Source organism: Capricornis sumatraensis, chromosome 16, assembly GCF_032405125.1.
Source record: "Capricornis sumatraensis isolate serow.1 chromosome 16, serow.2, whole genome shotgun sequence".
Lineage (NCBI taxonomy): Eukaryota > Metazoa > Chordata > Mammalia > Artiodactyla > Bovidae > Capricornis > Capricornis sumatraensis.
The window spans coordinates 54,780,538-54,805,775 of NC_091084.1; the positions used below are offsets into that span (position 1 = coordinate 54,780,538).

Sequence of the window (25,238 nt, forward strand, 5' to 3'; positions counted from 1 at the left end):
CCATGGGACTCTTAAGGATGTGTATCAGCTGGGGTTTCTTTCCCACAATAGAACAGCCTGGCCCAGGCTCCAGAAAGGAATGAGGGCTACCTTGCTCTATGCACTCACTCTTTATTGCTGTTGGACAAGGTGCTGATTCCTGCTTGGCCCAGGAAGGGGAGGTCATGACCAGCTCCCCACTCTCTGTGGCCAGCAAGCAAGGCTGAGCAGAGCTTGGAGACCTGAACCTGTCCCAAGGAGCGGTCAAGGGTGTGGCACCCTTGTGAAGGGTGCAGGGCACAGGCTAGTTGGCACCCATGGCCCTGTGCACAGCCCTAGCCTTTCAAGTCACTGGCTGTGGGCTCCTGGTAGAATTCATCCATGAATTCGAGGAAGCGGCCCAACTGAGGCTGGCTCCCGCTCAGTGCCAGGCGGGCCTGGGGCGGTGCTGTGGTCCCAAACACTGACCGCAGCGAGCAGCGCACCAGCTGCCGGTAGCGTGCACGGAACTCCTTCAGCAGCTTTTTGGCCTCCAGGAACTGCTTCTGGTTCACCAGCCGCTGCTCTGTCCACTGGCGCAGGACGGCTCCTATAGGGAGAAAAGCCAGGAGGGACACCCAGGTCACCTGGGGTCCCACCTATCCCAGAGCAGCAGGGACTGGGTCCAGAGCTCCCCCATAAAGTGGGATGGAGTGGGAAGAGGATGTTGATGGTCCCTCCAGCTTGGGCACTAGAAGGCCAGAGGGATCGCCTTCTGAGTCTGTCTCAAGCCGTTGGAAACATGCTGTGACTTCAGGCAGCTCTCCGCTTCACTCAGCTCAGTTCCTCCATCTGCACACAGGAAGGTCGGGCAGATGCTCTAAAGCGCTCTTCCTGCTCCGACACAAGCCCCCTGCCTTATCCCAGCAGGGGAGTAAACGTCTAGACCTCAGAGCCTGGCTGATGAGGACGGGGGGCCCTGAGCCATACCTAGTGGCGCCTCTGTAATGTTCTGGGCGGCCCGCATGCGAATGAGGATGTCATCCAGCAGCTGGGCTCGAGTCTTCCGTTGGGGCGGAACAGGGATCCACCGGGTCTGACAGGAGGTGAGAGAGCAGAGTGTTAGCACAGGCACAGACTTCCGTGGCCTCACCTCCTCATACAGTCACAACAACAGGCAGGGGAGAACTGGGGGCACTAGGGAAAAGTGTGGCTCTTGGAGGTTCCAAGTGACAGCCATTTATGTCCCTTAGGGTCCGCAGGGGCAGTTCACATGCACAGTGAGGTGGAGGCTTACCCGCTTCTCCTTGGGAACATAGTGTTTCTGCAGAGTATCCAGCCTGGGCTTGCTGGAGCGGTACACAAGCGGGTGTTTCAACATGTGCTGCAAGGCCTGTGCATTCTTCTGGATTCCTAGGTCAAAAGGACAAGGTCGAGTCAAGGCACATTCCCCTTCTCCTGGATGCCTCCCCTGACTTCTTCATTCCCCATTTCATAGCAGCCCTGGGTAAAAGGATGGGGGCGCCAAGAAGATCCTTTCTAGCCAAGAAAATACTGTTCCCATATCCTGGCCTGATCTGTTGTGGTGCCAGAGGTGCCATCATTCAGTGAACACTTGTATCACAGAACAAGTCCTAATGGAAAAACAGCACAAGAGTGGGGAAAGGTAACCCATTAACCTCGGAGGGTTACACTGCAGAGACTGACACCCACAGGAGCACAGCTGAGCACCAATACAAAACACATCATCCAAAACAAGGGGTGGGAGAAGATGCTGCCTCCCTTGTCTCAAACCAAACAGGGAGGATTCTGGATGTTCACTTTAGGGATTAACTGGGCTGGGGGAGGACCTGGGGAATCGGACTAGTCTGGGTGTTTATTCATTAAACCCTTCCTGGCGAGACTTCCAACCAAAGCAGTTAGGTCCAGAATGGCTGGAATCTCTGAACAGCTGTGACTCCCTCAAAGCCAGTGAAGGTACAGGCCAGGGGTCGTGACAAGTAGGGCTCTAGACCAGGATACTCCCAGGGGGCCCTTTGACAGACATTCAGATGGAAAATAGCACCCTGGCCTGGAAAAGAGTGTTGGCACCAGCCTTGGCTTTGCCCTGACTTACTCTGGGTCATGGAGAGGGCTCCCTGCCCCAGAGATATCCTCCTCACATACCTTTTGGCTCAGCGAAGCTGGGGTCAGGCTTGGCTGTCAGTAGCTCCTCATAGCCATGGTACTTCCTGGGGAAAGAGGCAGATGGGGGCTTCTTCTGAGTCCTCTTTGCCTCTCTGGGTGCTGTGGATGGTGGTCTTTGTTCTTTCTCCTTTGTCTCTGAATCATCCCTCCGGAAGATGGAGGAAGATAACCCACTGACCTGTGCCCAAGAAGGAAAAGAAAATGCATTCCATGAACACCTCTGAGCTCTGTGTGGGTCCCCATGCTGGATCCTGTTAAGGGCAAGAAGCAAGTCTAGGGTGAGAGGCGGCAGACACAGAAACAGACACTGACCATACACTGAGGTAAATGCTGTAACAGAGGGGAGCACAAGGGTGCTGGGTGAGCCCACAGCAAGCTCTAAAACAGCCAAGGAGGCCAGGAAGCTGCCCGGAGGGATTACTACTTTAGCCTGAGCTAAGTCTTGAAGAACCAGGAGAGCCATTCCCAGGCTGGGGTTGGGGAATGGTCTGCAAGTGATGAGAAAGGAGGACCGTGATTTGTCCCCATGGGCATCCCTACCAGTAACCTTGGATCAGTGGGGGGCTGCAAACTCCCAGAAGGGGCTGGCAGTCTCTGCCAAGGGTGCTGCTTTCTGGTTTCCAGATCTGCCCTGTGCTTAGTTCTAGTTGCCTTATCACAGTTCAGCCATCTAAGGATGGACAGGAACCCATGGGAGCTGGGAACAAGTGGGCGGGAGCAGGTGGGGTCCAGGCACCTGGGTCAAGAAGACGGACTCTGTGCTCTTGCTGTCCTCATCTGACAGGTGGTCTGGGCTGAGGCGGCCAGCAGCATCGCTCCGGTGGGATGTCTCCTCACTATGCACAGTGGAGTTGGAGCAAATGGGCGGCAGTGGCACGAAGGTCCGGTGGGGCATGGGAGGGCCCCCCAGGCCCTCGATAGGCATCTCTCGCTCCACAGAAATGGTTTTGGTGGCAGGTGGCTCCTTAGTCAGCTCTGCCTCTGACTCCAGCATCTCCTTTGAGGAAGACTTGGTCATCATGGATGGGTGAGGGAGAATCATAGGCTGCTTTGGCACCTTGGGAACTTGAGTTTTCACCTGTCACGGGAGAAGGGCTGAATTGGTCTGCTTCCTAGTCAGAATCTCTCCTCCTGGACATAAGCAGCCTAAGGCCAACCAGTATAGTGGTCAAAGCACTGGGGTAGGTCTCATGGGGAGGGAAGGGACAAAAATCACACTTAGGGGACATCTACGATGTGCCTGGTACATGATATGTTACATTTTATTTACACCTCAAACCACCCAGTGAATAAATGTCCTCATTTTATAAATAAGAAAACGGAGGCTCAGAGAGGTAAAATGACTTGTCCAAGGTCACAGAGTTATTCAGTGGCAGAGGCTCCGGGCCTCATTCTGGATCCCTGACTCTATCACTCTGCCCTTCAGTAGCTTCATTCCTCTGATCAAGGCGTTCTGCAGTGCCCATGACTTTCCTCAGGGACTCCTAGGAGGGCCTGGGGGAGATGGCCCCACATTTTCTGGAAGATAGCAGCACCAGGCCCCTATCAGGGTGCCAGTCTGCACACCTTATACAAAGACCTATAAAGCAAATCTCTCTCAGGGTTTAGACCCAAAGAAATAATTTCTTTCCCACTGAACTGCTCAGTTTTCTTAATTAGCAAATGCCTGTCACCTCCCCTCCATGCCTCTGCTCATCTGCCAGGAGAGAGCCATGTGCCCAGCTTCCCTCAGCTGGGCTTAGTTTTGCTTCCCCTCCCTAGTTACCTGGTGGATTGCTTATTTTTTGTCAGAAGTCTTTTGTCTACTTACATCTGTACTTTGATAGGCCATGCAGTGCAGTGGAAAGGTCTCAAGCACAGTCTACCTTTTGAGCTCACACAAGGGGAAAACAGTCCCTGCCTGCCTATCTTGCAGAGTTTTCCCAAGTGAGATCTCAATGGTGTGCTCAAATGTGCCTGGTGAGCTAGGGAGTGGAAAGGATGACTATTTTCTAAAATAAGGTTCTTTTTAAGAAAGTATTTCCTTTTTGAAATACATAAAATCTCAGTGTTTAGATTTGAAGCCTGAGGGACCCAGTCTTTTTTCAGAACCCATGCCTCACAGTGGCCAAAACAAGTGCCATTATTTGCCAGCTGGTGGGGAAGGGGCCACACTGATTCCTCCCTCTCACAGGTTTGTGCTGGAGGAGTGCTGGGGATGTTCTTCCTTTATCCCACCACTTTATCTCCTGAGCAAAGACTGGATAATCTGACTGGCCAGAGGTTGAGAGTCACTGGGTCCTGTATGCTGGACTGCTGAGCATCCAGAGCAGGCCATGTTATCCTCCATCTGTGTTCTCACACAGAAGCCTCACACCGCTTTCTGGTTCCACGTTGCGTGGGTCCAGGCCTGCTCTGGCAGGTTCTCCATTTTCTCCCTATTCTGTCCAAGTCTCGTAGGAAGGAGTGCCAGCAACCTTGGTCTATATAACTGAGTAAAAGGCTGTACATCCAAGCCCATCTCTGGGAGCACACTGGGGACATGCAGGCATCTCCAACCTGCCTGCAGCCCACACCACACTCTCCGCGTAGCCCGTGCTGGAGGTCAGACAGGATTTACAGAGCACTGATTCGTTTCTCATTTGGCCACTGGTATGTGTGTTTATCTTCCATTAGTTGGAATGATGGTGGTGCCCCTGGACCCCAACACTCCCTTTTAACAAGTAAGTTATTTCACCGCTCTGAGCCTGCTTCCTTGTCTGTGGTGAGGATTACAGGGGAGCGCGTGTGCAAGTTCTCAGCATGGGTGTCCTGTACACGGGAGAGAGGATTACGTACTGAGCATCTGGCTCACCCCAATTCCGCCCCTCCCCAGCTGCCTGACGGGAAGGGAGGTAGTAGGACCCTTAGATAAGGCAGCAGACGGGGGCAAAGATTATGGAAACCCTCTGGATTTCTATTGCTGGTTTTAAATGCTGCTCTGGTCCCCTGAAGGCTCAAGACAAGAGCTTGGCTGTACACAGGCAGACTCTAGAGGGAGGGGTCTAGGGAATATCTTCATTTAACTTCTGGGGTCAACAATGCCTGGTCCAGCTTTTGGCTGTAGGAATACAAAGTTCAGGAGGGAGAAGCATTTCACAGAAATTTCTGAAATCCTTTGGATGAAAGAGGGATCTTACTTTATGGCATCCCAGAAGTTAAGTCTGGACCACTAGCTAAGGGGAGGTACCGAGAGGGCGGACCGCTCTCCACACCAGGAAATGCTTCCCAAGAGTCAGGCAGGAGATGTGTATTCTAGGGCTGGCACAGCCATTCATGATACCAGGGGTGACCGTAACTTGCACTGGTAGGGGGTTTGGGGAGTTAATGTATCAATTTCATCCAGTCTTCTCAGCAACTCAGAGGTTTTAGAGTTGAGAAGCTGATACTCAGTGGAAATTTTGCCCAAGTTTAGGCAGCTATGAGAAATGATGGCACCAGACTGACATGTGGGTCTTCTGACTGATTTCCCCCCACTTCTCCACAGTGTCTTTTTTGGACCTCAGTTCCTCTGGAAAATTAGGGGATCAGACTCAATGCCCTCCCATACTCCTCCCTACTCTGATTTTTGGGTCTGTCTGTCTTATCGCTCCTGGGTATATCTGTATGTCATACAGGGAGGGAAGGAGAAGACAAAACTGCTACTACAAACCTAACAAGGATCCCAGGCATTGTGGGTGGGAGTGGCTCTGCTGCCAGGCTGATCTGCAGCATTAGAATAGGCTCCACTCCCTCTGGGCTTGGGGGTCCTGCCTATGAAGCCTTACCTTCCGAGAGTCCTTCTGAGGCATCAATATATGATGCTTAGCCTTTACGATCTTCCTTCGAATTAAGCGGATTCCCAGCTGCTCCTGGAGGAAGCTTTTTAGCAGTGGTGGGACCCCTGGAGCCATGATGGGAAAATAAGATTATTTTGTTAGCTAATATTTACTGGGGGCTTCTATGTGCCAGTCACTGTTCATGTACATGTATAACCTTACTTAATTCTCACACCAGCCCTAGGAGGTAGAAACCTATGTTATGCCTATTTGACAGATGAGAAAACTGAGGCACAGAGAGGTTAAGGAATTTTCCCGAGGCAATGAAGACAGTGTAGAGCAGAGATTAGAATACCCTAGTGTCACTCCAGAGACCCAGGATTCTAAAATGCCTCCAGCTGTTGCGTTTTGGACGGTGGCTCCACTACTGACACGGCAGCTACTGTATTCAGTGTGTTCTGGGAGGGGGAGGGCTCTGCAGTTCGGCTTCATGCGCCTCCCCAGCTGGGAAGTGGGGAGTGGGGTCACAGCAGACTTATCCCACGGAGCAGAGTGTCATTATGGAGCTCACGCAGGATCTAGATAATTCTGTATTGCATTCCCAGTGCTGCCTTTTTTTTTTTTTTGCTGTGTGACTTTGGGTAGGCTGTGATTCTCTGATCCTCAGTTTCATCTTCTGTGCATAAGGACAATAATGCCTGCTTCACAGGGTTGCTGTTGGGATGAGTCAGTGCAGAGCACGTGCTCAGCAGTGTCTGCTGTTTTCTACAGCCCCCAGTGCACTATGAAGCTTGTCCACCTGTGACACAGAGCAGAGCAGGGCTTGGCACTGAGGTACGGATGAGGCTCTCCACATTGCTTCTTGGGGATTGGGTTCAGGGGGCAGGTTTGCAGGTACCATACCTCGTGTATGGGTCACCAGAGGGTTGTTGTGAAAGATGAGCTCACAGAGGGATGGGAAGAGAGCTACCGGTAGGATGGCATCTTCCTTTGCAATCTGTAAGGAATGCAGGAGAGCATCAAATGGACACCACCCCGCACCTCTCCCCAACTGCTTCCAGGCCCTACAATGCAGGGCTGCATGCCTGCAAGGTCTGGGGTGGGACTGGGGCTGGGGGAGTGAGGCTGCTGGGGACAGGACTTACTGCTGGGACTGTCTTGTCTCTGCAATTTCACCTGTTTGCACCCAGAATACCTGTGCCTCTCCTGGCCCAAATCTCACCATCACTGTTTCACATTGAAACCTAAGAATTTTTCCCCTTCTCCATATTGGATATGTAGCTTATACCAAGTATTGAGGATGTTGGTGACAAAAATAAGAACAAATATATGTAGTACTTGTCTCACAAGAAGCCTGGAAATTTGGCAAGGCACTGACTTTGACTCCAGCATATAATTTGTCTGATACTTCCCCTTGCTCAGTGTGACCTCTACACATGCATCAGTCTGTCAACAGCAGTGACAGTTCTTTCACTGTAGCCTGTCTGGGCACTGATCAAGGGAGGGCTGGGGGACAGGGGGTCGGGGGGACACGTGCATCAAAACGATTAGCTCAGTCAGTGTCCGGGGCCCAGAGGCCACTCTACCCCATGAGGCCAGCCTCTGAAGGGCAAAAAACACTCCTTGTTGAGAAGAATGGTGAGAACATCTGGGGACAACCTTGGGCCGGGTGTCTGTTAGCAGTGAAATAGAGTCAGAGCGGTTGGGAGCAGGGCAGTGGCCTCTCAGATGCCTCGACACACTGGAAGGTGTTTAGTCAGATTTGGGGCCCACAGAGAGCACCAAGCGCCGGGAGTGGGTGGTAGCTCAGTCTGACTTCCTCTGGAGCCTCAATGGGTAGTGCCAGATGGCCCTGGGGCAATTACCTATTCAGTGCCTTTCATTTTGGTTCCTTCAGTCAACAAATATTTACTGAATGACTTTATGTACCAAGCTCTGGGCTGGGACTAAGAGAGAGATACAGTTCCTATCCTGGAGGAATAGTACCTGGTGCGAAATAAGCACTGAAGAAGAGTAACACAGAGAAGCACACATTTACAACAGTGACTAGTGCCGCAGAAGAGAGGCACAGGAAGCACCAGGGTGGTCTGACCTGGTCACAGAGCTAAGAGGGGGCGTCCCTGAGATCCGAAGGATGGCAGGAGGCAATGAGTGAATGCAGTGGGGGATGCAGTACGTGTCAAAGAAACCTCTGTGTTAGTCGAAACAGTCCCTCTAGTTTCTGGGCATACAGCTAGACTGTTTCTTCTTGCCTCCTAGGCAGCTAGACGTGGGCCTATGACTCAGTTCTAGCCAATGCCACCTGCGTGGAAGTGATAAATGGGCAATGCCATTTCCAGGCGCAGCCCATTCAAAACCTCCTGCAGGATCCTCTCCTCACTCAACTATCTTCCCACCAGTTGTGTGCATGCATGCTCAGTCGCCAAGTCGCGTCTGACTCTTTGCGACCCCATGGACTGTAGCCTGCCAGGCTCCTCTGTCCATGGGATTTTCCAGGCAAGAGTACTGGAGTGGGTTGCCATTTCCTGCTCCAGGGGATCTTCCTGACCCAGGGATTGAACCTACGTCTCCTGCATCAGCAGGTGGATTCTTTACCACTGAGCCACCTGACCAGTTGCACAGGATTCAGTAAAGTTCTCTTAAGGTCCTATGGGATGACAGAGCTATGGCCAGAAGAGATCTGGGTCTCTGAAGAATCACGTGAAAGGCCACCTACCAGCCAGGAATATCCACAATGGGTTTTGTAAAAGCAAGAAATACACTTTTGCGTTCACTGACATTTTAAGTTTGTCACAGCAGGTAGCATTACTTCCTCTAATGCAGAGAAGAAACATTTCATATAAAGAAGAATGTGTGAAAGATACCACAGCAAAGAGGAGAAACCCTGTTGGATGGACTTAAAGAAGGCTGCTGCTGCTGCTAAGTCACTTCAGTCGTGTCCGACTCTGTGTGACCCCATAGACTAGTGTGACTAAAAGCAAAGAGAAAGGGTGGTTGGTGCAAAGTGAGACTGGAGATGCAAGTATGGGCCAGACCAAAGTTTATTAAAGATGTTGGTCCATAGAGAACCTATTTGATGAATTTTTAGAAATATGAAGACCGAGGCTATTGCTTCAGGAGGGGGATCCAGATGACAGAGTAAAGAGGACATGGAGGCTCACCTCCCCTCACCCCCCAAACACATCAAAACTATATCTACACATGGAACAATTTTCATGGAAAATGTTATGGAATCTGGCAGACGAGCTCCTAAACCACCAAGGCTACAAGAGAGACTCCCACATAATCAGGCAGGGTGAGAAGAAAGGCACTTGGTCAGGACCTGTGTCCCTGGGAGGGGACTAAGAGGAAGAGGGAGATGGCGTGATAGATACTATCCCAGGGAGTGAGTGGGTCAGGACACAGACAGGGTGTCCAGTCCTGGGGTCCTACACAGAAAGGGCAAACCCTGTGGCTGTTTGGAGAAATGCTGGGATGGGCTGGAGAAAGGCTGAAGCCTAGACTGCATTGGGGAGGAGGGGGTGGGTGCTGGCTCATCCCCAGACAGGGCAGGGGGTGGTCTACCCTAGCAGCTGCCGCCTTGCCACACTCAATCTGAGCTGAGTGAGCACCCCAGGCCAGCAGTGGATCTAGGACAGTCAGGTTCTAGGAAAAGAATCCATTTAGGGATGCAGAGGTGGCGCAGGGGCCCCGGTGGGCAATGGTGGCCACTGCTGGCACTTACACAGAAGCAGCCCAACTTCCTACAGCTTGAGCAGCGCTTCAATTCCCACAAGCACAATGCTGAGATTCCCAGTCCCAGCCTAGTGAAGGCGCCAGCCCTGCCCACTCTGTGCTACAACTGTGCACTAGATCTGGGCCAACCATAATGGGGGGAAAGATGCAACTTGGACTGCAGCTGAGTAGAACTGCAGACACCTACACAGGCACAGCGCCGGACCTCTGTAAAGCACATGAGCGCCACTTACTTGTGCACGCCCCGCCTTCAGGAAAAAGGCCTCAGTGTGGGAGAAGGAAAACCACACACACTTAAAGGGAACAGAGTCAGCCTGAGTCAGACCCTCAAGGTTTCCACCGCCGCAACTAGGCAGCAGACCCTGGCCCTTGATAGAGTAGCCTCTGTCTCTGCTGGGAGTGCCAGCTAATCCAACATCAGCCACACCCTCTATCATAGAGGCCAGCACCCCCTGAGCAAAGACCGGGCTGCTGTCCACCTCAGATCCAGCCCTCACCTCGAAGACACTGGGGACACCCAGCCAATATATGGTACTCCCACACAAAAAAAATCTGTTCCAGACCAGGGATTGGCCAAGATGGTGGAGCAGAAAGACCCTGAGCTCACCTCTTCTCACAGGCACATCAAAATCACAACTATTTACAGAACGACCATTGATGACATGGACCAGAACCTACCAGAAAAGAAACAGAATCAGCCTGCCAAATCTATTAAAATAGAAACAGCAATTTAGGCAAAATGAGGTGAAATAGGAACATGTTCCAGATGAAGGAACAAGGTAAAACCTCAGAAGAAAAACTAAGTGGATATAGGCGATCTACCTGAGAAAGAGTTCAGGGTAACGATCAACAGGATGACCAGAGAACTCGGACAAAGAATGGATCCGGAGGAAAAGGTGGAAGTTTTTAAACAAAGAATTAGAGAGAATGCAATAACTGAAATGAGAAATACACTAGAAGGAACCATTTACTACCATTAACCCAGCAACTCTACTCCTGGATAAACATCTGAAAAAAAAAAACAACAAAAACACAGTAATTTGAAAAGGTACATTCATCCCAATGTTCACAGCAGTGTTATTTACCACAGCCAAGATATGGAAGCAACCCAAGTGGCTATCAACAGATGAATGGACAAAGAAGACGTGAATCATAGATATATACAATGGACTAATACTCAGCCATAAAAAGAAAATCTTGCCATTTGCAGCAACACAGATGGAGTTGGGGAGTATTATTCTAAGTGAAATAAGTGCGATGGAAAAAGAAAATACTGTAAGATATCTCTTATATGTGCAATCTAAAAAATACAGGAAATGAGTGAATAAGAAAGAAGCACACTTATAGATACATAGAACAAACTAGCAGCGACCAGTAGGGAGAGGGAAGGGAGAAATATAGGTGTAGAGAAGAATGATGTATAAACCCTTAAGTATGAAATAAGTTACAAGGATATACTGTACAACACAGGGAATATAGGCATTATTTTATAGTAGTTCAAATGAAGTACAACCTTTAAAAACTATGAATCACTATATTGTACACCTGTAACTTATATAATGGGCTGGAAAAAGCATGAACTGGAATCAAGATTGCCAGGAGAAATATCAATAACCTCAGATATGCAGATGACACCACCCTTATGGCAGAAAGAGAAGAGGAACTAAAGAGCCTCTTGATGAAAGTGAAAGAGGAGAGTGAAAAAGTTGGCCTAAAGCTCAACATTCAGAATATGAAGCTCATGGCATCTGGCCCCATCACTTCATGGAAAATAGATGGGGAAACAGTGGAAACAGTGTCAGACTTTATTTTGGGGGGCTCCAAAATCACTGCAGATGGTGATTGCAGCCATGAAATTAAAAGACACTTACTCCTTGGAAGGAAAGTTATGACCAACCTAGATAGCATATTCAAAAGCAGAGACATTACTTTGCCAACAAAGGTCCGTCTAGTCAAGGCTATGGTTTTTCCTGTGGTCATGTATGGATGTGAGAATTGGACTGTGAAGAAAGCTGAGTGCCAAAGAATTGATGCTTTTGAACTGTGGTGTTGGAGAAGACTCTTGAGAGTCCCTTGGACTGCAAGGAGATCCAACCAGTCCATTCTAAAGGAGATCAGTCCTGGGTGTTCATTGGAAGGAATGATGCTAAAGCTGAAACTCCAATACTTTGGCCACCTCATGCGAAGAGTTGACTCATTGGAAAAGACTCTGATGCTGGGAGAGATTGGGGGCAGGAGGAGAAGGGGACAACAGAGGATGAGATGTCTGGATGGCATCACTGACTCGATGGACATGAGTTTGAGTAAACTCCGGGAGTTGGTGATGGACAGGGAGGCCTGGCGTGCTGCGATTCACGGGGTCACAAAGAGTCGGACACGACTGAGCGACTGAACTGAACTGAACTTATATAACATTGTACAGTAAGCATACTTCAATTAAAAAATTTTTTAAATCACACCCCAGAAATACCTAGGAATAAACTTAACCAAGGATATGAAAGACTTGTATTTGGAAAATTATAAAACTTTGATGAAGGAATTTAAAGATGATTCAGTGAAATGAAAAGATATCCCATGATATCTTATTATTAAATTGGGCATACTACCCAAAACAATCTAAAAATTTAATGCAATCTCTATCAAAATGCCTATTACTTTTTTCTGAAGACTAGAAGAAATAATACTAAATTTATAATGGAATCAAAAAAGACCCAGAATTGCCAAAGCAATCCTGAGGAAAAAGAACAAAGCTGGAGGTATAATCCTCTCATACTTCAGACTATACTATAAAGCTATGGTCATAAAAACCGTGTGGTGCTGACACAAAAACATGGACATCAATGGAACAGAATAAAGAACTGTGAAATAAAGCCACACACCTACAGTCAATCCATGACAAAGAAGGCAAGAATATACACTGGAAAAAAGACGGTCTCCTTAATAAGTGATGCTGGGAAAACTGGACAGCTTCATGTGAAAAAAAAAAAAATTAGAACATTTTCTTGGGAATTCCCTGGCTGTGTAGTGTTTAGGACTCCATGCTTTTACTGCCAAGGGCCCAGGTTACTTAGACCCTGGCTGGAAAATTATGATCCCACAAACTGCATGCCATAACCAAAAAACAAAAAAGGAACATTCTCTTACAACATATACAAAAATAAAACTCAAAACAGTTTCATCCCCTAAATTTAAGACCTGAAATCATTAAAGTCCTACAAGAACACAGATAGAACACTCTTTGACATATATTACAGCAATATTTTTTTGCATTTTCTAAGGCCAAACAAAGAGCAAAAATAAACAGACAAAAGTCTAATTAAACTTAAAAGCTTCACAGCAAAGGAAACCACTGATAAAACAAAAAGGCAATCTGTGGAATGGAAGAAAATATTTGCAGATGATGCAACTGACAAGGGGTTAATATCTAAAACAAACAGCTCATACAACTCATTATCAAAAATAAAACCAAATAATCCAGTTGAAAAGTGGGCAGAAGGTTTTTGTCTTGCTTTCTGCCACCTTATTTTTTTAATTAAAGGATGATTGCTTTACAGAATTTTGTGGTTTTCTGTCATACAAGAATCAGCCATAGGTACACTCCACCCATGTCCCCTCCCTCCAGAACCTCCCTCCCTATCCCACCCTTATACTTTATCACAGAGCCCCTGTTTTGAGTTCCCTGAGTCATACAGCAAATTCCCACTGGCTATCTCTTTTAATATGGTATTGTAAATTTCCATTTTACTCTCTCCATACATCTCACCCTCTCCCTCCTCTCCTTCTGCCATGTCCATAGGTCTGTTCTCTAAGTCTGTTTCTCCATTGCTGCCCTGAAAATAAATTCATCAGTAGCATCTTTCTAGACTCCATATATATGCATCAGTATATGATATTTATATTTCTCTTTCTGACTTACTTCACTCTGCATAACAGGCTCTAGGTTCATCCACCTCATTAGAACTGACTCACATGTGTTCTTTTTTTATGGCTGAGTAGTATTCCATTGAACATATGTACCACAGTTTCTTTATCCACTCAGCTGTTGAAGGACATCTAGGTTGCTTTTAGCTACTGTAAATAGTACGTGGGCAGAAGATTTTAATAGACATTTTCCCAAAGATATACAAAAGCCCAAAGGTCACATGAAATATGCTCATCACCAATTATTAGAGAAATGCAAATCAAAACCACAATGAAATATCACCTCACATTGTCAGAATGGCTATCATCAAAAAGTCTACTAATAGCAAATGTTGGAGAAGATGTGGAGAAAGGGAAACCTTTTATACTGTTGGAGGGAATGTAAATTTGTGGTATTACTTGGCCATAAAGAAAAAGAAATACTGCCATTTGCAGCTACATAGATGGACCTAGGAAATATGCTTAGTGAAGTAAGTCAGAGGAAGAAAAATACTATATAATATCACTTATATTGGAATCTAAAAAATAATAATAATGAAAGTGAATGTATATGCAAAACAGAAAGTCTCACAGATACAGAAAACAAACTTCTAGTTACCAAAGGGGAGAAGGAAGCAGGGAAAACTAGGGTTATGGGACTAAGAGATATAAACTATTATATACAAAATAGATAGGCAACAAGGATATACTATGTAGCACAGGGAATTATACTCATTATCTTGTAATAACCTATAATGGAATATGATCTTCAAAAATACTGAATCACTATGCTGTACACCTAAAATTAACACAATATTTTAATTCAGTTCCATAAAAAAATATGAAGACCTAAATTGGACAAGACTAGGAAATGGATTAGATGTGTGTGGAGAAGAGGGATGTACAGGAGAGAGAAGTATCAAAGATGACAACCAGGGTTTGGCTCAAGTAGCTGAATGGAGTCAACAGCTCAAGTAACTCAGCTATTGACTAAGATACAGAACAATGGAAAAACATTCAAATTTGAATTGGTAAGATCATTAATTCACTTTGGATATGTCTACCTTGGAGGTGCCTTTTAGACTTCCAAGTAGAAATTCACGTTGGTCTGGGGTACAATAAGGAGTTAAAAGTTTATGAGGCACTGGTCATAGGCAATGGATATGTGAAGCCAGTCTCAGGAGAAAATACAGAGGAAGAGGAGAAAGAGATTCAGAGTAGACCTTGAAGAATTCTGAAATTTGATCATCTAGACCAGAGGTCAGCAAACTTTTTCTGTCAAAGGCCAGATAATAAATGTTTTAGGCTCTGCAGGCCATTCAACCTCCATTGCAACTACTCAACTTTGCTGTTGTAGCAACCACAATAACTTTTTATAGAACACTATCCCCCCAAAATGCAGAATATACATTTTTTCCCCTAAGTGCACACAGAACATTCACCAACCTAGAATATAGGGTGGACCATAAAATAAGTTTAAATACATTTCAGAAGGATGAAATCTTACAGATTACGTTATCTGACTACAACAGAATTAAATTAGAACTCAACAAGTATAAGTTATCTGGAAGAGCCCCATATATTTGGAAGTTAAACCACTCACTTCTAAACAAACCATAGGTCAAAGAAGAAATCACAAAAAATTAAAAGTGTTTTAATTGAATGAAAATCAAAACATGAAATTTATTGAATGCAGCTCCAACAGTGCTTAAAGAAGATATTTATAGTTGCTTATATTAAAAAGAAGAAAGGTCTACATCAACATCTAAAATTACACTACTTAGGAATCTAGGAAGAAGAAGAGTCAATTAAACTCATTGTGAATAGGAGAGAAAGAAAATTATAAGCAAAAATCAATGAAATAGTAGACAGACAATAGAGAGATCCAAAGAAAGCAGTAGCTAATTATTTTTTTAAGTCAATAAAAGGGTAACTTCTATTTTGGATCAATAAATAGAAAAGATGAAAATTACCAGTTTCAAGAACAATAGGATAATCCATAATATTGATACATCTATGGTCCACTGATTTTTGACAAGGGTGAGCAGACCATTCAATGGCAAAAGAACAGTCTTTTCAATAAAAGGTGTTGAGAAAATTGCATATCCACATACAAAAGAATAAAACTGGACCCCTACCTCACACCATATATAAAGATTAGCTCAAAATAGATCAAAGACCTAAATGTTATGACTAAAATTATAACTCTTAGAGGAAAATACCTGGGGAGTTGGGCTGTACTAACTGCTTGCCTCAGGAGCAATGTAAGCCAGGTTTCTTAAAAGTTGCTGGCATTTCACACCTGAGTAGGGCTCAATTAGTGGGGCTTACAGGAAGTTTTATAGGACATGGAAAAACATGTTAACATAAAACTTGTCAATGAAACACATATTAAATCTGTTCTATGGACTTTACATCTGCTGTTCTCTTTGGTTTAAACATATCTCAAGTCACTCAACCCTCAATCTTCACCTCACTAAGCTCCCTGATTTCCATCTCAGCTTAAACACCACTCTCAAGAGTACCTTCCCTGGTCCCAAATATGAGATGAGACCTACTCTTCATATACTTCATAGCACTGTGAATGTCTTTGCAACACTGGGTGTGTTTATACTGTGATTATTTGTTCACTCTCAGTCTTCCCTGTAGGTGACGAGCTCTGCAAGGGCAGAGGTCAAATCTCTTCATGCAATTGTATCCCCAGTGCCCAGCACAGAGCCTGGCACATGGTGAGTGGTAAATCAATACCTGTGACTGAATCAATGGACTCCTGCCTCTGCCTGCTTGCCTTCTGTTTCCTCAACCCTGAGAACCCCCACCTGAGAATTCCTGAACCTGCATTCTGCCGATGCAGGGAACAGGAGGGCTGGCTTTCAGGCCAGAGCAATTCACACCCCACCCTCCCATCTGCTCCTGGGGAAAGAGGTAGAGAAGCCAAGAGTCACCTTGTTGTAGGCCAGGCTAAGGTATCTCAGCTCTGGGAAGGGTGGGGCCAGCGTCTGGTTCCTTGCCTTCAGTGACTTCACAGGAAGAATCTCAAATATGGGCGGAAGTGCACATACCTTGGTCGTCTTAGAAGGAAAAGAGTTAAAGTCAAAGTGCCCTGGTGATAAAGAAGTGGACCAACAGACCCTTCCTAGGGAAGGTGGTGGAAAGAATGACCATTCCAGAGGGGCTGGCCCAAAGGAGGCTACTGGGGTCATAAGGTGGGGATGTCACCAAGGGCCTAGAGTTCTGGCTCCAAGTTCTCTGATGTCACATAGTTAGTTCATTCTCTGGTACCCAAAGTTCCAGTCTCAAGTTCTCTGAAGCCAAAGGATGACATAGCAGCAGTGCAGACAGCAGAAGCTCCCTGCTCACCTCCCACTTTCTGCCCTATAGTGGCTTATCCTGAACTTGCCCTTCTGTACAGTTGGGTTAAGATTTCTCCAGAAAGCAAAAGGGCAGGTGCATGCTCACATCATTAAGGGGACTCTTCCTAGTGAGGAGACAGAGCAGGAGTGAGCTGAGCCTTGAACTACTGCTCTGATGCACTCATCCAATCCTACAGTGGAGGGTTCTTCATTCCAGGATAAAACAGCAGCTAAGTCCTGGATGATGATCAAGTTGAAAATGGAAGTTGCTGGATTAACTATGCCAAACTCAGTTTACTCGCTGATTCCTTGAGTTAGATGGAGCCAAAGGAAATCACAGGGTAGATGCTGGACTAATGAGTGGCTTCAGATGAACTTGATTCATCTAGGTGCCATTAACTGCTGTGTATTCACCTGCTCATTCAATGACTATTTGTGGAGCACCTACTTTGGGCCAAGTATTTTGTTTCTTCCTGGGCTCCACCTTGTACAGCCACAGGTGGATGAGTCATGAGTGAGAGTAAAATGAAAACCAGTGATGGGGCTTGGGAACTCTCCTCTCAGGGGAATCAGAATGCAGTCTCCCAGAGGCTGGAGGGGAAGGTGGTGGCAGTCTGTTAAGGCATCTCCTCAGCTGTGCCACTCCCGATCTGGAGGGAGGCCATGTGAGCCAAAGAGGGTAAGTCAGACTGAAGCACAGAGAAGAAAAAACCAGCCAGGCTTGGGAGTTATCTAGCCCTATCCAGGGCCAGGAAGGTCCTGACCTGAGGGCATGACTCGCTCTGCTGGGGTCACAGAGGGCCCTGTCTTGGAGGGGGATGTATTTGATGTTGATAGAGGGGCCACTAAAAGTTCCATCCATTCAAATTACTCTGTATTCTCAGATGGCACACAACTGGGACCTGAGCACTAAGCAACCTGCCAATAATCTCTGGCTTCTATGGCCACAAGCCCTTGTATCCGTTAGGCACAACTTTATGCAGAGTGATCTGGCTGCTCCTCCCATTCAGACCTGGAGTCTATCTCTAATCCTTTGAAACCAGACTGGCTGCTGCACAGTAAAGAATTTATCTGGTCTTTGTCCTGGGATTTTGGCAGTGAGCTTCTAAAACCCTTGGAATCTCTAGAGTGATAGGAATGTCTTTGTTATTAATAACCCCTTGGATCATACCTGAGTTCACACTAATGTGATGACTTAGGATGGGGGCTGGCCATACGTGATCAGAGGACTGGGGTTTGAGCCAGCCTTACCTCTGGGGAGGCGAGAGGGGCTAGAGATCGAGTGCAATCATGTAGCTAATGGTTCTATCAATTATGGCCATGCAATGAAACTCCAATGAAAGTCCTGGCCACTGAGGCTCTGGTGAGCTACCTGGCTGGTGAACCCATCAGCTGTGCTGGGAGTGTGTCAAAAATTCATTCCACAGTGAGAGGGCAAAGAGGCTCTATGTTTCGAACCCTCCGAGCCCTCACTGTGCATCTTTTCATTTGGCTGGTCCTGATTTGCACCCTTTATAGTCAATTGGTAATCAGAACTATAATGGTCTTCTGAGTTCTATGAGTCATTCTAGCAAATTCCTGAACCTGAGGGGATCGTGGCAGCTATAGAATTTATTGCTATTACAAATAGCCTGGGAACCCCACCACTTGCAACTAGTGCCTAAAGTGAGGGCAGTCTTGTTGGGGACTCTGCTCTTGTGGACTTATGCTAGCATCAGAATTGCACTGCAGTATTATACTGGCCTATGACTTGCTTTGATCAACAGAAAATGCTGTTGCCTGAATTTCAGAACCTTGCTCTTGGAGGTCTAATGCCACCATGCTGCAAAGAAGTCCAGGATGAAAAGATAACATACAGATGACAAGTCCTGCCAGCTGTCTGAGTCCAGCTCCCAGATAACCTGCCAGCTACAGGAATGTGCCCTAGCTAAACACCAGTAGAATCACCTAACCAACCCAAATAATTGTGAGAAATAATAAATTGCCATTGTTTGAAGTCAACAACTGTGTTGGCTTGTTAAGTGGCAATAATATACCAATTGATATAATTTCTTACCCAGTTGCATCTGTGGGGAGGGGGTATACTGAGTTGTGACCCAAGGATGTAGGTTGCCTAACTGCATAATGGTACTTCTTACTATAAATTAGTAAATGAATAAATAGATAAATATGTTAGTGTGTCAGTCTTCTTGCACTTGCTTAGTGAGTATCTACCCTGAGAAAAAAGACAATTTTCTGTGCTGACAAAAATCAAGTGTCTAAGCCTGTGACACCAAGGATTAGATCCCAGATGGCAGTGTGTTTGGCCAGGATCGCTCTAGCTTTGTGGTGAGGGTTCTTGTTAAGGAACTACTGGGCTTCATCCTAGTGGCAGCCTCAGTTCAATGCCAGCTTGATCACTTGAGGCAGGAATCATCCCCACTGAAGAACAATGGAAGCTGGTCTGTGGGTTGTGCGAGGCCTGGGACCTGTCAGTTGAGTCCCCTGCTATATCTCCATAGGCCAGCATAGCACCTGGCACATGGTCAGGACTCAGGAAATATGTGTTCAGTGAATGGGCTTCCTCAGTGTTATATATGCAAATGCCTCTCATGGCTCTGTCAACTTATTTTTGTTTACTAAAACTAATGTTCTAATGCAAGGACACAAATACAAAGTAGGCATTTCCTACCTCTGAGGTTGAAAATCCAGGATAAGATGAGAACACGACCTCTGAAATATAAGAGAAAAGAATGGAGATTGGTGGGAGCACTAACTGACCCCCAGGAGGCCAGGGTCTGTGTCTGCTACCCACTGTGTGCAGCAGAGTATCTCCCGGAAGGGGTACTCCTTGGTCCTAAGCTTCAGTGCTAACTAGGAAGAGGAGCCAGCTGTGACATGCATCGAGTAATATGCCCTTTGTGCTTGGAATAAAATTCAAACTCCTTGGCTAGGCTTTGGAGATCCTGCCTGATGAACTCTGATTGCCTCTGCCTACTCCTCCAGTCTTATCTCATGCTACCCTGGCCCTCACTCACTATATATCAGCCACACTAATCTTCTTCCTGACTTTGTACCATGCAAGCTCTTGGGAGCCTCAGAACTACAGGGCAGTCAGTATTGGTCAGAAGGAAAACCAACTGTTTTAGAAGAGAAAAATGGACATAAAAGATATTCTGTCAGAGGATTTGAAAATACTATTTGTTATATTAGTAAAATAGAATGCATTAAGACAGTGAATTCAGGAGAGACAAGTGAGAAGGAGGCTGCAGAGTGATATCATTCTTGAAATCATCAAAGAGGAGCCAATAAAGAGCTGAGTTCAACCTAATAAAGCAAAGCATCTGCTGGGTCTGGATCCTATGCAGGGACCACTCACCTTTGCCCTGACTAATGGGACCCCTTCCACATGTTAATGATACTATATTGGGAAGGTTACATTAAAATGAAATAAGCAATAATATGGGTGGAACACCATGTGGCAAGAACAACTCCGATGACAAGGGTCTGAAAGGAATCTGTGAAAGGTCTGTGCAAGGAAAAAAGTAGGAGTTAGCTAAAGGATGAGCCATGGTCATAAGTGTGGGTGCTAAGCAGTGATCTTCTGGGGAGATAGAGAGCCCCCACATCTAGGAAGATGAACTGAGGTACACTCTATCTGAACTCAGGTCCACTCTATCTGAACTCAGGTCCTGGCCCTTCCCACAGTTACAAGAAAGAACTCCAGAAACCAGAACCTGGGTTCTAAGGTTCAGACTGGGAACCATTCAAAAGATGTACAGTTAGGCACTTCCTAATATTTGAGGAAAATTAGCACCATGAAAGAAAGTTATGAAATATAAAAGAAGAACCAGCATCTGAAAAAAAAGAGAGGTCATTTAACCAAAAGAATAAAAACTTTAAATAGAATAATTAATGTCTTCTAAGGAATTCAAAAGACTGTTTCACTTTAAGACAAAATTAGGTCATTATGGAAGAGACACTGTTACTAATTTTGTAATTTTAAAGTATGATAATCAAAAGATTTAATAAATGTCTTGTACAGAAGAAAAGGTCCATCTGAGGAGCTAATTCATAAAACAGAGAATGGGATGAAGGATAATACAAATTTTCCGAGATAAAGGAAACTATCTTGGAAAGAACAAAGTACCTAACAAAATAACAAAAAAGAACCACATACCCAGAAGCACCTTAGTCAAATTTCCAAAGGAAAAAAGGGAAATCTTATTCCAGGAAGTAAAAATAGGTTTCCTATAAAGGGATGGGAATCAGATTGGTATCAGACTTCTCATGGTAACAATGAATTTAGAAGGCAATCAAGTAATATCTTCAAAGTTCTCAGGAAAAATTATTTTAAGGCTACAGTTCTCTCTATTCAGTGAGCTAGCATTCAAGCATCATAACAAAAAAAAGGTAATTTGGGATATTTTATGGGCTGAGAAAAATCTATTATATGCAAACCCTCTTTGAAAGAATCAACTCAAACAGCAAAATGAAAAGCAATACAGCATAGGAAACTATCTTTGTGACCATGAGAAAGGGAGATACTTAAACAAGAACCCAAAGGCATAAGCCATATGATAAAACTGCACCGGTTTCATGTGATGGACTGAACTGTGTTATCCCCCATCACCTCCCTAATTCATATGTTATAGTCCTAACCCCCTAGTACCTCAGAATGAGACTGTATTTGGAAACAGCATCTTTAAAAAAGTAACTGAGATTAATAAGCTCATTAGGATAGACCCTAATTCAATATGAAGGTTCTCCTTGTAAGAAGAGAAGATTAGGACATAGACAATTCAGAGAGAAGACCAAATGAGGTTACAGGAAGAAGGCAGCCTTCTATAAGGCAAAGAGAGGCTGAAAAAGAAGCTAGATCTGCCAACACCTTGATCTTGGACTTCTAGCCTCCAGAACCATGAGAAAACAAATATCTGTGGTTTAAGCCAAACAGTGTGTGGTATTCTGGCAGTCTTAGCAAACTAATATACTTGGGTGAATCAAACTTAAGAATTTCTCTTCAAAATGTCATCTCTACCATTGCAGATGAAATAAACAGTCAGGTGATTACAAAATAAATGAAGAAATAGAAAATATTAAAACTATCCAGGGATATGAAATAGCAATTCATAAAAGCTGAAAATTAAGTAAATGAAGAAATGCTTAACATCAACAATATTTATAAAATAGAAATTAAAACAATGAAATATCACTTTATACCTACCAAAATAACAAAACTTAGAGCAATTAAAAAGCTTGGAAATATCAAGTGCAGGCAAGGTTGTAAGGAAACAGGAACTCTGATGTTCTTCAAGTATGAGTGTACACCAGAGCCACCATTTATTTAAATTATATATGCATATACTCTGTGATCCAACAAACTCACTCCTAGGTAAATATTCCAGAAAAACTCTGGCCAGGGGTATATGCAAGAAACATACACAAGGTTAGGTGACGTAGGTGTCCATTAGCAAGGGAATAGATGAATAAAGTGCAGTTAGAGCACAGTGTGGAATATTGTGTATTAGATAAAAGGAAGAACTGGATGGGCATATAGCAATAAGAAAAACCTTAAAAAGAGTGCTGAGTGGAAAGAAAATTAACAGAATGGGCTCAACAGCATATTACCACTATGTAAACTAAAAAAACACATTACACACAAACTAATATATTTTACAAAGATATATCCATATATCCAGGAAAATATACTCAGCACAAAAACAGATACTTAGATGAAAATGGGAAATGGTAGGAGGGATTAAGAATGAAGGAGAAAAAATAAAATAGGGCAAGGGAAACTTTATAAAGACTAACAATTAAAGTGCTGGGCTTCTCTGGTGGTCTGGTGGTTAAGAATCCATCTTGCAACACAGGGGACACCAGTTCAGTCCCTGGTCTGGGAGGATGCCACATGCCGTGGAGCAACTAAGCGTGTGTGCCACAACTACTGAGCCCGCACTCTCCAACACAAGAAGCTACCACAGTAAGAAGCCCACATACCACAACTGGAGAAGAGCCCACATGCAGCCATGAAGACCCAGCAAAGACCCTGAGAAAACCATAATTGAAAAAGACACATATATCCCAACATTCGGGGCTTTCCAGTTGGCTCAGTGGTAAAGAATCCACCTGCCAGTGTTAAAGAATTGGACCAAAGGAGATTCGGGTTCAATCCCTGGGTTGGGAAGATCCCCAGAAGAAGGAAATGTCAACCCACTTCTGTATGCTTTGCCTGGGAAATCCTATGGACAAAGAAGTCTGACAGGCCACAGTCCATGGGGTTCCAGAGTCAGATATGACTTAACGACTAAAACAAACACACACACCCGATGTCTTCTGCACTACTTACAATAGCCAGGACATAGAAGCAACCTACAGGTCCATCAACAGAGGAATGGATAAAACAGTTGCAGTACATATATACAATGGAATATTACTCAGCCATAAAAAGGAACAAATTTGACTCAGTTCTAGTGAGGTGGATGAACACAGAGCCTGTTACACAGAATAAAGTAAGTCAGAAAGAGAAAAACAAATATCACATATTAACACACACATATATATATAAAATATAGAAAAGTATTACTGATGATTCTATTTGCAGGGCAGTAATAGAAATGCAGACATAGAGAACAGATGTGGTGACTCAAATCAATGTGGTACATGAAGAAGTGACAATAACCACAAGATCACCTCAATAGATGCAGAAAAAGCATTTGATAAAATTCAGCATTCATTCATGATAATAATAAAAAAAAAACTCTTGCCAAAGTGGGTACAGAGAGAACATATCTCAACATAATTAAAGCTATTTATGACAACTACAGCCAACATAATACTCAACTGTGAAAAGCTGAAAGCTTTTCAGCTAAAATCTAGAACAAGACAAGGACTCCCACTCTTACCACTTTTATTCAACATGGTATTGGAAGTCCTAGCCACAGCAATCAGACAAGAAAAAGAAATACAAGGTATCTAAACTGAAAGGGAAGAGGTAAAATTGTCATATATGCAGATAACATTACACTATATACATATATATATAACCCTAAAGACTCCACACAAAACTACTAGAGTTGATAAATGAGTTCAGCAAGGTAGCAGGATACAAGATTTAACACATAGAAGGCTTCCCTGGTGGCTCAGTGGTAAAAATTCCACCTGCCAATGCAGGAGACACAGGTTTGATCCTGATCCGGGAAGCTCCCATGTGCCGCAGAGCAACTAAGCCCATTCACCACAGCTATTGAGCCTGTGCTCTAGAGTCTGGGAGCCTCAATTATTGAGCCCAGGTGCCGCAACTACTGAAGCCTGAGCACCCTAGAGCCCATGTTCTGCAACAAGAGAAGTCACTGCAGTGAGAGCCTGTGCACCACAACTAGAGAATGGCCCCTGCTTGCCAAAACTAGAGAAAAGCTCACACAGCAATGAAGACCTACCACAGCCATAAATAAATAAATAAAATTTTAAAAACAATTAGCATACAGAAACCACCTGTAGTTCTTTACACTAACAAAGAAATATAAGAAAGAGAAAGTAAAAAAATATTCCTTTTAAAATTGAAACCAAAAAGAATAAAATACTTAGGAATCAACCTGACCAAGGAGGTGAAAGACTTATATATTGAGAACTGTAAAACATTGATAAAGGAAATGAAGATGATTTAAAGAAATAGTAAGATATACCACAGACTGGATTGGAAGAATTAATATTATTAAAATGGCCACACTATCCAAAGTAATCTACAGTTTAATGCAATCAATTTACCAGTGACATTTTTTACAGAACTAGAACATTCCTTCATTTCTCCAAAGAAGACATACAAATGGGCCAACAGGCACATGAAAAGATGCTCAACATTGCTAATCATTGGACAAATGCAAATCAAAACTATAATGAAGTATCATCTCACACAGATCAGAAGGACCATCAACTAAAAGTCTACAAATAATAAATGTAGGAGCAGGTGTGGAGAAAAGGGAACCCTTGTACACTGTTAGTGGCAATGTAAATTGATGAAGCTGCTATGGAAAACAGTATGGAGGTTGTTTAAAGAACTAAAAATAGAGTTACCATATGATTCAGCAACCCCACTCCTGGGCATATACCCAGAAAAGATGAAAACACTAATTTCAAATGAAACATGTAACCCCACAATGTTCAGAGCAGCACTATATATGACAGCCAATACACGGAAGCAACCTAAGTGTCAATCAATAGACGAATGGATAAAGAAGATGTGATACACACACAATGGAATATCACTCAGCCATATAAAAGAGTGAAATAATACCATCTGCGGCAACATGCATGGACCTCGAGATTATCACACTAAGTGCAGTCATAC

The 25,238-nt window shown here is 44.7% G+C and overlaps 1 protein-coding gene across 6 annotated transcripts in view; it reads right to left on the reverse strand.

Moving 5' to 3' along the window:
• Window positions 1–314: 314 nt before the first annotated feature.
• Window positions 315–25,238, reverse strand: part of XRRA1 (X-ray radiation resistance associated 1) — a 58,946-nt gene continuing 34,022 nt past the window's right edge. For 2 of the 6 annotated variants that reach the window (XM_068988548.1, XM_068988547.1), the window contains exons 9-17: window positions 19,581–19,621; window positions 16,502–16,627; window positions 6,825–6,918; window positions 5,931–6,046; window positions 2,882–3,223; window positions 2,125–2,323; window positions 1,256–1,371; window positions 949–1,054; window positions 315–568 (exon numbers count right to left, since the gene is read on the reverse strand). In XM_068988548.1, coding sequence (XP_068844649.1) covers window positions 315–568; window positions 949–1,054; window positions 1,256–1,371; window positions 2,125–2,323; window positions 2,882–3,223; window positions 5,931–6,046; window positions 6,825–6,918; window positions 16,502–16,627; window positions 19,581–19,621 — 1,394 coding nt within the window. The remainder of the gene's footprint in view (window positions 569–948; window positions 1,055–1,255; window positions 1,372–2,124; window positions 2,324–2,881; window positions 3,224–5,930; window positions 6,047–6,824; window positions 6,919–16,501; window positions 16,628–19,580; window positions 19,622–25,238) is intronic. The other 4 variants (XM_068988549.1, XM_068988552.1, XM_068988551.1 and 1 more) reach the window with 4 other exon arrangements.